The sequence below is a fragment of the Heteronotia binoei genome, chromosome 6 (assembly GCF_032191835.1).
Source record: "Heteronotia binoei isolate CCM8104 ecotype False Entrance Well chromosome 6, APGP_CSIRO_Hbin_v1, whole genome shotgun sequence".
Lineage (NCBI taxonomy): Eukaryota > Metazoa > Chordata > Lepidosauria > Squamata > Gekkonidae > Heteronotia > Heteronotia binoei.
The window spans coordinates 103284793-103299136 of NC_083228.1; the positions used below are offsets into that span (position 1 = coordinate 103284793).

Consider the following 14344-nt stretch of genomic DNA (forward strand, 5'->3'; position numbering starts at 1 on the left):
AGAGTCACCATAAGTTAGAAGAGACTTGCCAGCACTTAACACGCACACACATAGACATTTACTGAAATACATATACTTATCCTGCTTTCTTCCCTGCCCCAGCCAAAGAAACACTAATTAGTACGTATGCCATTAAAGGTTGTTGTTTACACTAATTAGTAAGCAAAACTGTAATTTTGAATTCATATCTCAGGTGCACAAACCACTCTTTCCTTCTGCCCACTGCAATCAAGGCAGCTAGAAAATAAATTACATTTAAAAATTACTGCCCACTTTGGAGGGTAAATGCTTTTCTTCATCATGTTTCCTCTATTTCTGGAGGAAAGAGACTTCAACAGTTTTTATTATTCAGATTATAAACAAGATGGAGTTTCTGGGTAACTTAGGATAGAAAAGTGTGCATATGCTCTGCAGTAAGTGATAAGTATTAATACACTGAACACAAGATTCCCACATACAAGGATAAATGACACAGTCACTAGCAAGTTTACAGTCAAAGAAAAGTCCTGCTACTTAACTGTGAACATATATTTTTCACCATCAAGAAACCAACGTTGGAAAAACCAGCTGTGCTATACTTACTAAGTAATCAGGCATTAAATTTTTCCACTCTTGCTGAACATCTTTTCCCCTCCTCCCACTTACTGAGAAGCATTTCATACAAACTTTCATAGTGGCAGAAACTAAACAAACATTCACAGAAATAGTAAAGGCTTGTTTTAGTTGTACAAAGCATCCTGATTGTTCCCTCATCAATCTATATATAAATGATGTATCTTAATAACCCTTGACCAAAGTCAAGTAGTAACATGTCCTCACACAAGAGTCAAGAAGTCACCAACACACAAATAAGCCAACTCCCTGAGCTATGAAAAAAAACAAAGGAACTTGAAATAAGCATACGGGAATGAGAAAAGACAAATAGGTTATTTACCCTGGGACCCAGCCAGTGGCTTCTGTTATGTCAGTCTGAGTGACCATGGCTGGCACTGTGGTATACGAATTTCCAATCAGAACACGTCCTGAATTGGCCAGTCTTTGTGGTGTGCTTATAATCTATGAAAATTAGATATAAAAACAATTAACCTCTGCAAAGTATTCTGTATGCAGAGTACAAATGAAAACAGATTAGAATTTAAACAAAAATAAGAATACCAGACATTGCTTCAAAGGACATGTGTTGAGTTAAAGATAAAACAGCCCACGTCAACAAATTGCACTTCAACTGCAAAGTGCATGAAACAAAATAATCAGCTACCAGGAATGGGGATGGCACTGTCCCAGAGCACACACCAAGACAACACAACACACTCTACTGACCAGTTCTACTTTTTTCCACACATTCATGAAAAATCTGAGGTGTAAGCCTAACGAGGGGTTGAATTTACTGAAGGCAAGAGAAAACTAATTAGAAACGTTATCAGTATAGAGGTGTATTGAGGGGGGAAATGTTGGAGATAAGTTAATGGGACAGTAAGTAAAGATGTCAAAGTTCCAGGCAAGAAATACAAACCTCCCTTAAGCATTACCCAATAGAATCTAGTAGTACTACACAAATGCATGTAGGATTTGTTCACTTTGAAGGTTCCATGCATAGTGGACCACAAGGCTTATTCTTACACACCGTTTACCACATCTGTAACTGAAATATTCTGTAAGTCACAGAACATCCTTGTTTTCCATCATCAGTGAAAGTTACAGATGGGCAAAGTTAGCAACCCTGCAGCTATAGGAAATGTGGGATCCATATCAACTGTTGTTCCTCTGCATGCATCCCTTGTATTTACAACTCATTTGGACCACAACTGCCCTATCATGAAGGAAGATCTTCAGAAGATCATAAGAGTGTACTGGGGCAAGGAAGAGTTCTGTTTCCTTCCCATTAAGGTTATGTGGGGCAGTCTGAGTTCTTTTTTGAGCAAGGCGTTTCTAATATGATCTGATTATTATTCCACATAGCCAAAGAAATCTGGCTTTGACGCTTCTCTCTTTTTTTTGGAGTTTAGTGTTACAGGTACGGTTAAAGTTCAGAGTGGAGAACCTAACAGCTTTTGAAAAGTTTCTCTAAAAGATACGAAGTGAGGTCATCTACAGATTACAGGAAGTTTGTTTTGATAACCTTTGACTTTTCAGAACCCATATATTTCCAGACAGTGAAACAAAAATTATTAACATATACAAAAACAAAATGGAAAAAATATACCAACTATTCATCCTTGCCACAAAGCAGTTGATCCTAAGATGTTCACATAAACATGCCCACTCCTTTATCATCACTGACAGATTTTATCAGCAAGGTCTACTCAGGCCCAAATGATCACATGAATACATTTTAAAAAGTGAGGGAAGAGAAAACAACCAAAGCATGTGTGTTATTGCTAAAAAGATTAACCACAGAACATTCACATGAAATCAACAGTTCAGTTGTAACACATGATCAGAGCCTTTCCATGCACCTATTTTCCTACCACTGGAAATGCAGATTTTTCTCATTTGTGGCACACATAACCTACATTTTTTTGCTCAAGATTATGCTCCTATTGTGAGGATACTGCAGCACTAAAGCTATAATATTTTGTCAGTGAAAAAAATAACAGTATTGCATTTTGGGCAGGAAGTGAAACACAACCTGTTCTTCACACAAACGTTTTTAAACCTGTATGGGCGATCAGTCGGCTGATGCTGCACAGCCTGCACTGGCTGCCAATCAAGTACCGGATCCGCTTCAAGATATTAGTACTGACATTCAAAGCCTTGTGCAGCCTGGGACCAGCATACCTGAAGAACCGTCTCTTCCCATTTGAGCCCCGGAGGCCATTACAATTGGCCACTAAACATCTTCTGACCATCCCTGCCCCAAGGGACGTTCGCCTTGCCTCGACCAGGGCCAGGGCTTTTTCGGCCCTGGCCCCAACCTGGTGGAATCAGCTCCCCATAGAGGTTCAGACCCTCTCAGATCTGTTGCCACTCTGGAGGGCCTATAAGATGGAGCTGTTCCGCCAGGCCTTTGGCTTAGACAGGTGGGCGTCCCCTATCTTGCTATACCATCTAACTGGCCTTCCAACATTGATACCACCAATACCGATTACCATCTGGACTGAGGAGAAAATTGGGCCAATATAGTTGGCATCTTTGGACACCAGGCTGTGTATTTAAGTGTCCACACTATCCACACTGTTACTGGCTTAACTGTTTTAATTTTTAACTGTTTTATTGTAATAGTGTAATTATTGGTTTTACTGTTTGATATGTTGGAATCCTTCCTGAAAACAATTTGGGAAAGAGTGGAATATAAATCCACAGAAATAAATAAATAATGAAAAAAAAAGTTGGAAGGGATACAGCAGCACAGCTATCTTTTCTGTGAAGTATTCCCCATCTATATTCCACTAGAGCTGGAAACACTAAGAGGCTTTGGGAAAATCATACTAAGGATGGGCACATTTTGTAGGATCGTGAGTAAACCATTACATTTAGTCCTTACATAGAAAATATATTTTCTTTATTATGCATTACAGTCCACAAACACAGCATGATTTTGCAAAGCTTGTTACACCCGTGAGGATCTCTCTTGTGCAATAAAGTCAGCATGGGATCATGATGTCAGTCAGATGCTGTTCTATCAAGAGGACACCTTCTCTGTTAGAGTGCCAATTAAAATACACACACCCTTGATAGCAGACGGTGTTCTCTGACCTATTGGCTTAGAAAACGTCATTCACCATGTTCATAACATTAATACAATTTTTCTGCTGTCCAAGAATGATTATTTACACTAAATTTCCAAAAGTATCGTCGTTAAAAAACAAAACAAAAATTAATTAAGTTATTCTCTCTCAAAGAAACTTTTCTTTATATTATGCAAAGGTCACTTGGAACAAGAAACATGAATAGTTTAAGAATAAAAGCAGGGATGTCAAAAGTCCGGCCCACGGGCCAAAACCGGCCCGCAGAGGCCCTCAATCTGGCCCGCGGAGAGAACACCTCCCCATGCTCCCCCACTCAGAAAGAGGGAACAGGTCAAAGAGCCTTATGCTGCTCTGCGCAGAGGAGCCGAGGCCCAGAAATCAACTGCCCAGTCACGGTCTTGGCTTGCTCTTTGGGCAGTGGCCAGAATTTCCTCCCTACTTCCTCTCCCTGCCCCCCGCCTGCCCCGCACCTTTTTCTCTCTATGTGAAACTATTTTGAGTCCGCCGGCACCTAAAGAGGGCGTTTCCTTCAAGCTACAAGCCGGGTCTGCTACTTCCTCTCTTCCCCCTCCCCCGCCACTTCACCTGCCTCTTCCCTTCCCTGGGGTCTGTGTGTGAAGCTGTTTTGAGTCCACCAGCACTTAAAGAAGACATTTCCTTCAAGCTTCTAAACAGCCCTGCTTCCTCCTCCCCTCTCCTCTTCCCTCCCCAGTGTCTGTGTGTGTATGAAGCTAAGTTTCGAGTTCACTGGCGCTTAAAGACCCAACAACATTTCTTTCAAAGTATGGGCTTTCCTGTGCCTTGTTCCTCTCTCTCTCTCTTGCCTGGGCTTGTAATGCTGCAGTTATGGGTGCAACTAACCTCTGCTACTGAGCGTCACTTGCTCTGTGTGTGAAGCAAGCCACAGGGGTGGATCAGGCTGAGAGTGTCTGTCCAGACCAAGTCACCCAGCACATTTCTTTTTATACAATGGGTATTTTGAACCTAAGCCTTTCAAATAATAGGCTGACCACTATACATTGCTGTCTCCCTATTATTGCACTGCCTCATAGGAGCTGTAGTTATTTTACTGGGGAAGACTATAGTTTTGTAGACAAATACTTCAATTTAGTTTTGTAGACTCCCCACTCTAGGCAGCATGGGGGAATCAGCAATTAAATATTGCAAAGACTGTCAATGTTTTAAGCAGGTTTGTATTTAAAATAAAAAAGCAGGAGTCGTTGCGGGGGAGAAGTATTTGTGATTTTCCTGTATTGTGCAGGGCATTGGACTACTAGACGACCCTGGAGGTCCCTTCCAGCTCTTATAATTCTGTGATTCTACAATATATGTAATTGTGTTTGTGTCTTTTATATATATCTTCACTACCTGGAATTACATTGTATGACATCCATGGCCCGGCCCAACAAGCTCTCATTTATGTCAAATCTAGCCCTCATAACAAATGAGTTCGACACTCCTGAAAGTCATCACACATTTGTGAAACCACTTTTGCAAATTTATGCTTGCATTTCAGCTAAAGATCATATAACAACAACATAAGAGAAGCCATGTTGGATGGGCCAATGGCCCATCCAGTCCAACACTGTATTCTCATGAGTATTTAAAAGTAATGTCTCTTTATTATTTGGTTTTATCATCATTTTGTTTGTTTTTAACTCATGTGATAACTATGGTTTGTTACTGTTTTATGTGACCTGTAATTTGCCTTAAGCCCAATCCTGGGGAGGGCAGGATAAAAATTGAATAAAATAAATAATTCACAAACGGGCTTAGCTTGAAATAGGAGAGATGGATGAAAGAAAACAGTAGAAAAGCAAGCAGCACATACATCAACCCCAGCAATTTCTTTTAATTATGTGGAAACCTAAATTGCACAATATTCAAATTTTCCCCCTGTGAGCCTGTTCTGACAATGGCGAAATCCTGGGGGTGAATTATTGTCTGAACAAGTCCAAAGTTAATGTGAAATTCTTTTGAGAATGGCATTCATATTTTTAAAAGTTATACTAAACACACACAGAGAAGAGTTTAACCTTTGCTACACTATGCTTTTAATGTAATTGATATAAACCAATACAAAGTTAGTATTAAACAAATGCAAAAACATCTGCACTTTAGGATACAGGGTGAACCATTAGCAGCAATATGGGGCATATTTATGAACCAGGGCATACAGAACATATGTCTTCAGAGACAATACATTCACACTAGTTCTTACAGTAGAGCTATTTTAGTTTAGGCTAATGTTAGAATACCACAGCCAGAACTACAAATAAAGGCCCTCTGGCTTATGACAACTGAATAGGGTAACATTTATTTACAGTCCTGAAAAGTTAGTGTAACAAATCATGTTTTAAAAAACAAGCTTTTAACATTTCCATGTGTTCACTAAATTTCCTGATTTAAAGGGCCAAGTCAAACTAAAACAATATTTCATATTAGATTATTTAGTACAAAAGCTATTAACTGTACCATGGCTCCATAACTATGACAACCGGTAGATTATATTTAGGTTAAGAAAACTACATTTAATGCTGTATCCGAGCAGGGCACAGGCAGGTTTCTAGTTGCAATATCTTCTACTTTACTGCCACCTACTGTAAAGACAAGAAAGCAGCCATAAACCAGAATCAAAACCTACAAAATATTTTGGAGCTCTGCCTTTACAGCTGGAATTTAAGCAACACTTTCTTGTATGAAGTATAAGGTCTCAGGTTCAGTTCCCAGCCTCTTCAGTTGAAGGACCATTAGCAGTAGAGCTTGAGGAAAGACCTCTGCCTATTCCTTGGAGAGCTGTTACCAGTTAAAGTATACAGTACTGTGTGAATCAATGATCTGACAGTATTAAGTGCTTCGTATGAAATGCTCCTCTCCAAGAAGGCTGTGTTTGGCAGGATGCAGAGCAAAGACAAATGACCTCTTGGGCTAGAATGACAGAGGACAGAATGTTTCAAAAAGGACCAGTGTTGTTCTAGAACTCAAATTTGCTCAGATACTAACAGGAAAACACTACAAGTTTGATGTGCCATAGTATTTCACGGTTAAAGCAGCAATTGTTCTATAGCCTACAAGATCCTGCATAAGATCCAGAAATTTCACAATGCACAAGAATAATCATACAATAATGTGAAAACACAGAATTTGCATTTTCGAACTTGGCTGGGGTATGATTTTTTTTTTTTAGAATTCTGGCAATCAGTATATGGCTGTCTTATGGGAAATTCAACCAACTGTCATGCTGTCTTTGATGAATATGTTAGATCAAAGCGTTCCTTGGACATTAGAGGTACACAGTGGGGAAATGAATGGCCCCCACAACGGATCATTGAATATTATGGCCCAGTCACGTGGGCACAGGATGGGTCCTGGGGTTTCCAAATGCCCATGTATACGCTTAATTGAATTATTAGATTGCAAGCTGTGATAGAGATTATAACGAATCAAACAGCCATGGCATTAGAGTTGTTAGCTAGACAGCAGATCCAGATGTGTGCTGCAATATATCAAAATCACCTGGCATTGGATTATCTCTTAGCCGAGGAAGGTGGAGTCTGTGGAAAGTTTAATGTTATAAATTGTTGTTTAAATACTGATGATAGTGGAGAAGCTGTACAGAATATAGCATCTGAAATTCATAAAACTGCTCATGTACCAGTGCAGGCATGGAAAAATTTGGATGTATCATGGTTTGGGCAAATTATGGCAGATTGGAAACGTATTCTATTTCTAATTGTCATTTCTTTGGGAGGGTTAACGTTATTTCCATGTTTAATTCCTGTTATGAGATATAGTGTTGTTAATGCCGTGAAGGCATTCACTCCCTTAGGGAAAAATGTTAACATTATGCATGTCTCCAGAGGAAAGGAAACAGTACTTTATTAATTTGTTTGAGGATGGTCAGTCTCCTTCAGACTAAATAAGTTTTCAGAAAACTGAAAGAGGGGAAATGAAGGAGAGCCCCTGAATAATTAATTAATATCCCCAACAACAATAATAATTGCTATATTGAATAAGAGTATGCTTTGCCCACAAACTAAGGTGTCTGTTGCAATACTGCCATTAGAAACTGACCACCGCCCAGCGGCTGTGAGCTTCAGCTAGAAGATTAGATAAGAGAGCAGCCTCTTACAGGCGACTTTCTGTAAACAGAGTGAAGGAATCATGTCATGGAAATTTACTGGGGAGAGTTCCATGGAGGCGGGAACTTTGAAATCAGATAAGCTTGCACCAGCCTACTCGCTTGCTAGAAAAACTGTATGCACTCAGGGAAATGCATCTCAGTCATTTTGGGGGCCCATGCCCAACTGAGTCCTCCTTTTGGTACCAAAAAGTAAACCTTGCTTTGATACCCAGGAAGACACCCCTGTGCTTATTCCCAAGCCATGCACCCCTGCAATGTCATATTGCAATGTAACCCCAGAATATTAAATATGACACAGCAATGCCCATCTGAATTGGAATGGTCTCTCTTGCACATAAGGGAGAAAAATCCAATTCCTTCTTTGCCCAAGGCAGGCTGTGGTGTGGTTCTGGTTCACAAGCCAGAACAACACGTGGCCAGCTGAAAGGTTGAGAAGCATCCATCTTTCTGCTCCTGGGAATGAAAAAGTTCCCGGCCCAGAGAGACAAATGTGGGCAGTGCTATAAAAATTCCTCCACTCTTTTGGCAACCTTTAAAGTCCTGTTAAAGAAATAAGAATGACCCAAGAAACCTCCAACACAAATAAATGGCTTGTCTGTTATTCCTCAGGGCAAGACAGCAGAAACACGAAGGTTAGAGGCTAAGTACTCATCTTGTTGTGAATGTGTGGTATAACCTGTAAACCGATATCACAATTTTGACTCTTAACAAAGTTTCTATTTTTCTTTAATTAACTGCTAAGGCCATCAAAGTCAACCAGTCCCCTGACCACCTGATGGATGCCCATCCATGTTTGACACTAAGAGAGAAATCTATCACTTTTGGGGAGCTTCAAAGGAACCAGTTTTGGGAAAAACAAGGCCATAAAGTCATTTGGCCAGTGTAATTAAAATTCCCATGTTGGGGTATGGATCTATGATACGAATGGTCTCTGATTGGATATTATACATATGACACCCCAATTTTCCATTGGTGTGACACTCTGCCCCCTCATTGGGTAGGTTAATTGAGTGATGTGACATAATTTACCCTAGAAAACAGACAACCCAACCTGTCAGGTTTAGCGGGTTCAGAGGTCCTGAGAGCAGAAGGAAAAAGAAGGAAAAAGGGAGTCCCTTCATCCTCTCCTTCCTCCACCCCCTTCCTACCCTCACCCCCCCTTTCTCTCAAGAGAAATCTCCCTCCAGAGGCCTTGCATTTCCTCTGAGTCTACCCTGCAAGATATAGGTATTGTATCACCTTCCCCCATCCTGCTTATACAGCTAAACTCTTGTATTCCTCTTGTATGCTTGAAATTGTTTGATTGAGATATAACTATTTGAAACCCTATGCCTATAATAAAATCCATTATTAACCAAAGGATTTTCAGTGGTCTATTTCCGTAGACATAGACATAGGTCCTGTACACCTCACCTCTCGTAGGCCTACCATACTGAGCTAAGAAATATTAATATTCCCCAATAAAAAGTTGTTTGAGATGTAACAGTAGTGGTGGAGAATGCGATTGGCATGTCCTGTACTTTTGGGAGCTGTGAGCCAAGCCTCAGAACCTAAATTTACAGACTTAGAGAAAAGACCCTGAAAAATCTTTGTGAGGTGTGTGTGAGAGATTCTGTGTGCTTGAAAACTATCAGTGATATCAGCTTTCTCTTTTTTCTCTCTACGGTAGAATATCAGTCAGCCGCACCGATTGGGCCATGAGATTCAGTGCAAACGGCCATGAGCTTACACTAGACTGGATCAATTTTGCTCCGTAACCGCCTCTTGCACTGGCAAAAGGATCCTTTGCCAGAGGACACAGACTTGTGGGATACAATCCACAGGATTTCTAAGAAATCTGTCAAGACTGACCCTGCCTTGGTGCAGTAATGTAAAAACAGGTTGCTTACCTGTAACTGATGATCTTCGAGTGGTCATCTGTGCAGTCACACACATGGGTCTTGCCGCAGGCAACGGATCCATACCTCGGAGCTCCAATAGCTCGCCTATAGCGCTTTTTGGCGCGCTTCCCTCCCGCTCTGGGGAGCAGGCACCGACCGCGCATGCCTGGAGCGGTGGGGGGGGGGGAAGCGGCCATCCCACTCAGTTTCTTCCAGCCGCCACTGACACTGACAGTATATAAGGTAAACAACGATCACAGGAGGCCAGCAGCGGGGAAGGCTGGGTGGGCAGATGACCACTCGAAGATCATCAGTTACAGGTAAGCAACCTGTTTATCTTCTTCGTGGTCTCTGTGCAGTCCCACACATGGGTGACTAGCCAGCTGAATGTCCTGGAGGAGGGTGCTGGTGAGAGTAAAGAGAGTTAGTCACACAATAAATCACACAATAAATTACATCACCCCAAACAGGTTATAGATGTAAGCGGATGCACTCACCCATGGCTTCAATGGAAGATGGATCTGAGGATCGCTTGGCCGAAGGAGGCGTCTCGTCTTGCACGAACGTCCAAGGCGTAATGGGAGACGAACGTGGAAGGAGAGGACCACGATGCAGCAGCACAGATGTCCTCTAGGGAGACGCCCTGTAGAAAGGCCGAAGACGTCGAGACCGCTCTGGTAGAGTGGGCTTTAAGGCCTTCAGGTGTAGGCTGCTTAGCCAGTTTGTAGCACAACCTGATAGCACTAACTACCCATTTAGATAGTCTCTGGGTAGAAATTTTGTGTCCCTTGTGAGGTTTACCGTAGGCCACAAACAGATTAGGGTCCTTACGGAAAGGTTGTGTACGAGCAAGATAGAAAGATAAAGCCCTTCTGACATCCAAGGAATGCAGGGCTCTTTGTCCTGCATCAGTAGGGTTGGAGAAGAACGTCAGTAAGGAAGTCGATGTCGATAAATGGAACTGGGAGACAACCTTAGGAAGGAAGGCAGGGTCCGGTCGTAGGACAACTTTATCTTTATGGAATATCGTGTACGGAGCATCACAACGAAAGGCACACAAATCACTTGCATGTTTCCCTGAAGTAAGGGCAACTAACAATGCAGTCTTCCATGACAAAATGTTGAGTTCTGTGGTAGCCATGGGTTCAAAAGGGGTTTTCATTAGACAAGAGAGAACTAAGGATAAACTCCAAGTTGGGGCAAAAGTTTTAATTGGCGGATGCAGGTGCAAGATGCCCTTGAGGAAGGATTTAGACAACTTATGTGAGAAAACCGTTTTGCCCTCAACAGGGTCATGGAACGCAGAAATAGCCGAAAGATGAACTTTTAAGGAGGAATAGCAGAGTCCTGATCTCTGCAGGGAAAGCAGATAATCCAGAATCAGATTGAGAGGCACAGATTCGGCTTGGAGATGATTTGAAGCTGCGAACGAACAGAAACGCTTCCATTTTCGTTGATAAGAGAGTCTGGTGGAAGGCTTTCTCGCATTAAGAATGACGTTCGCTACTTCTGTAGACAGGAAGGACGACGGATTCTCCACGCTGTCAGGGCCAGAGTCCGTGGGTTGTGATGTAGCACCCTGCCGTCGGCTTGAGTCAAAAGATCGCCTACTAGGGGGAGGCGGCGGTAGGTGTGACAGGACATCTGAAGTAGTCTCGTGAACCATGGCTGCCGTGGCCACCACGGAGCAATGAGAATACAGTCCGTGTCGTCTCGAGCAATCTTGATTAACACCCGCGTAATGAGGGGGGTCGGGGGAAAGAGGTAATGTAGGGGACCTCTCCAGGTGTGCAGGAACGCATCGTTGCCACTCCTGGTGTAAAAACGGAGACATTTCGCATTGTCCCTCGAGGCGAAAATGTCTATCCTGGACACCCCGAAGCAGCGAAAGATGCGTTGGAGATAAACTTGATTGAGGGACCACTCGTGGTCGTCTATCCGAATCCTGCTGAGGGAGTCGGCCAGAACGTTCTCCACACCCAGGAGGTGAATGGCAGTCAAGTAGATGTTGTGTTTGACACACCATTCCCAGAGCAGTATAGCAATGCGGCACAGCCGAAGGGATCTGGTGCCCCCGTTTGTTTACGTAAAACACAGTCGCCATGTTGTCGGTGGAGACCTGAACGTGACGACCTGTGACCAATGGCAGGAACGAATGGAGCGCCCTGTGAACTGCGATCAGTTCCAGGCAGTTGATGTGAATGGCCCTTTCGGCCCGTGTCCAAAGGCCTCTGACAGTCTTGTCCTCTAAGTGGGCTCCCCATCCCCACATGGAGGCGTCTGTGGTTAGAATGACTGATGGCGGAGGAAGGAGGAAGGGCATCCCGGAAAGCAGATTCTCTGGTATAGTCCACCAGCGAAGGGAGTGCACAGCTCTTTGAGGAACGGTGAGGAGAGTGCTCTGTGGATGTACCTGCGGGTGGTAAGCACGGACGAACCAGAGCTGAAGATGTCGCATTCTCAGCCGAGCGAATCGAAGCACAGAAGTGGTTGCAGCCATAAGGCCCAAGAGCCTCTGAATGTTGTAGGCAGACTGGCGTGGGTTGAGACGGACTAGATTGGCCAGGGAGATGATGGACTGTGCACGGTCCTGCGGAAGGAACGCAAGATGAGGGGATGTACATAGACGAGCACCTATAAACTGCAGGTCCTGGGTCGGCATGAGGTGTGATTTGGTGACATTCACACAGAGGCCCAGGGATGCCAGCAGAGAAAGGGTTGTGTCGAGGTTCCTCTGCAGTTGGTGCTGAGTTGGTGCAATCAGAAGCCAGTCGTCTATGTACGGGAAAACTGAAATGTTCCGAAGCCGCAGGGCAGCTGCCACTACTGCCATGCACTTGGTAAACACTCTGGGTGCAGTGGAAAGTCCGAAGGGTAGGGATCGGTATTGGAAGTGTTGATGACCTATTGCGAAACGAAGATACTTCCGGTGGTGGGGGCGGATCGTTATATGGAAGTAAGCGTCCTGAAGATCTAGGGAAGCCATCCAGGAACCTTGAGGAATCAGAGGAAGTATGGATTGTAGAGAAATCATTCTGAATTTCCTGTAAATTATGTGTTCGTTCAGCTTCCGAAGATCCAGGATAGGGCGCTTGCCCCCATCCCTCTTGGGGACCAGAAAGTACCTTGAATAGAACCCCGTCCCGCGGAGTTGAGGAGGAACAGGTTCTATGGCTTTTTTCTGGAGCAAGTCCAGAATTTCTTGTTGGAGGTGAGGGGAGGGTGGAGTAACGGTAAAGTAACGGAGGTGAGGAGGTGAAACGAACTCGATTGCGTAACCTAGACGCACAATGGTGAGAACCCAAGAATCGGTGGTGATGGAAAGCCACGTTGGGTAAAATGGAAGGAGCCTGGTGTGATAAAGAGGGCTCAATGGTATGGCTGCACTTGTATGAGAGTCAAAGAGACTGCTTGGATGGTTGAGACGGCTTCTTGGAAGGCTGCGCACGTGGCCGTTGCTGGAAGGGCTGTTTCTGGTGCTGAGGTTTCTTCCTCCAGAGATCCTGCTGTCTGGGAGAGCACTGATGACGCTGGAAGGAAGGTTTCCATGGTCTCTGCTTGCCGAAGGACTGGGTAGCCGGCTGTGAGACGCCCAAGCATTTGGCCCTTTTACGCCCATCGTCCACAGAAGTGAGGACCTCGTCTGTCGACGCGTGGAACAGGCCGAGACCATCAAACGGGAGATCCTCTATCTTCTGCTTAATGTCTGGCTGCAGGTTAGTCGAACGTAGCCAGGCGTGGTGACATAGGGCTACTGAGGTTGCGAACACTCTAGAGGAGCAAGAGACCGCGTGTCTGAGAGAGTTTATCTGCTGTTTAGAGACACGCGACAACTCCGAAACGAGCCCGGAAACGGCCTTCTGTGAGGAGTCAGGCATCGATGCAAGGTGAGGTGTTATTTGGTTTGCGAGACTGAATGAGTATGCCGCAAAATAGGCTAGGTAGTTGTTCAGCTTAGAGTTAGTAGAGGCAAAGCTAGCCAAAGTATCCAATTTTCTGTCCTCGCGGTCGGGAGGAGCAGGGTGACGAGATTGCTTGGCCTTAGTGGCCGAATGGACTATAATAAGAGTTGGGTGCCGGATGGGAGGCTAGAAACTTGCAATCCGTAGCATGCACCCGGTAGAGAGAGTCGAGACGTTTGGAAATAGCCGGGATGGAGGCAGGCTTTTCCCAAGATTCACGGAGGGCCTCCAGATGGACAGGAAGCATAGGTAGCGTTGAGCTGTCGGGGAAGTCGGTTTGAACAAGGTCATGCACTACATCGGAGACCCTAGGAGAGTCAGATGGCATAGGTATGTTAAGGGCTGAGGCCATAGTAGTAATGAGGTTGAGATATGCCTTAGAGCTGTCTGATGGGGAGAGCCGAGTGGGCACGTCAGATGCAGGTGAGGCGGGAGGTCCCTCGGAGTCGGAATGGTCTGATGTATCCAGCTCTGAATGTGAGTCCGGTCGTTGAGGTGACATGGACTTGGGCGGTGATCGGTCCCGAGACAGCTTCGCGCGAGGAGACCCTGGTGGAGGTGGTTTAGACACCGTCACGGAAGGTGGCCTGGGAAGATCTCGGGTCCGAGGATGGGTAGGAGACTCGATGACCTCACGTGACCGATGGGCATGGGCACGGTAATGCTGCT

General features: G+C 44.3%; 1 protein-coding gene across 7 annotated transcripts in view; it reads right to left on the reverse strand.

The window, feature by feature from the left end:
- TFDP2 (transcription factor Dp-2) overlaps positions 1-14344 on the reverse strand; it is a 68379-nt gene that overhangs the window by 24887 nt on the left and 29148 nt on the right. For all 7 annotated transcript variants that reach the window (XM_060242291.1, XM_060242290.1, XM_060242288.1 and 4 more), the window contains one exon: positions 935-1056. In XM_060242291.1, coding sequence (XP_060098274.1) covers positions 935-1056 — 122 coding nt within the window. The remainder of the gene's footprint in view (positions 1-934; positions 1057-14344) is intronic.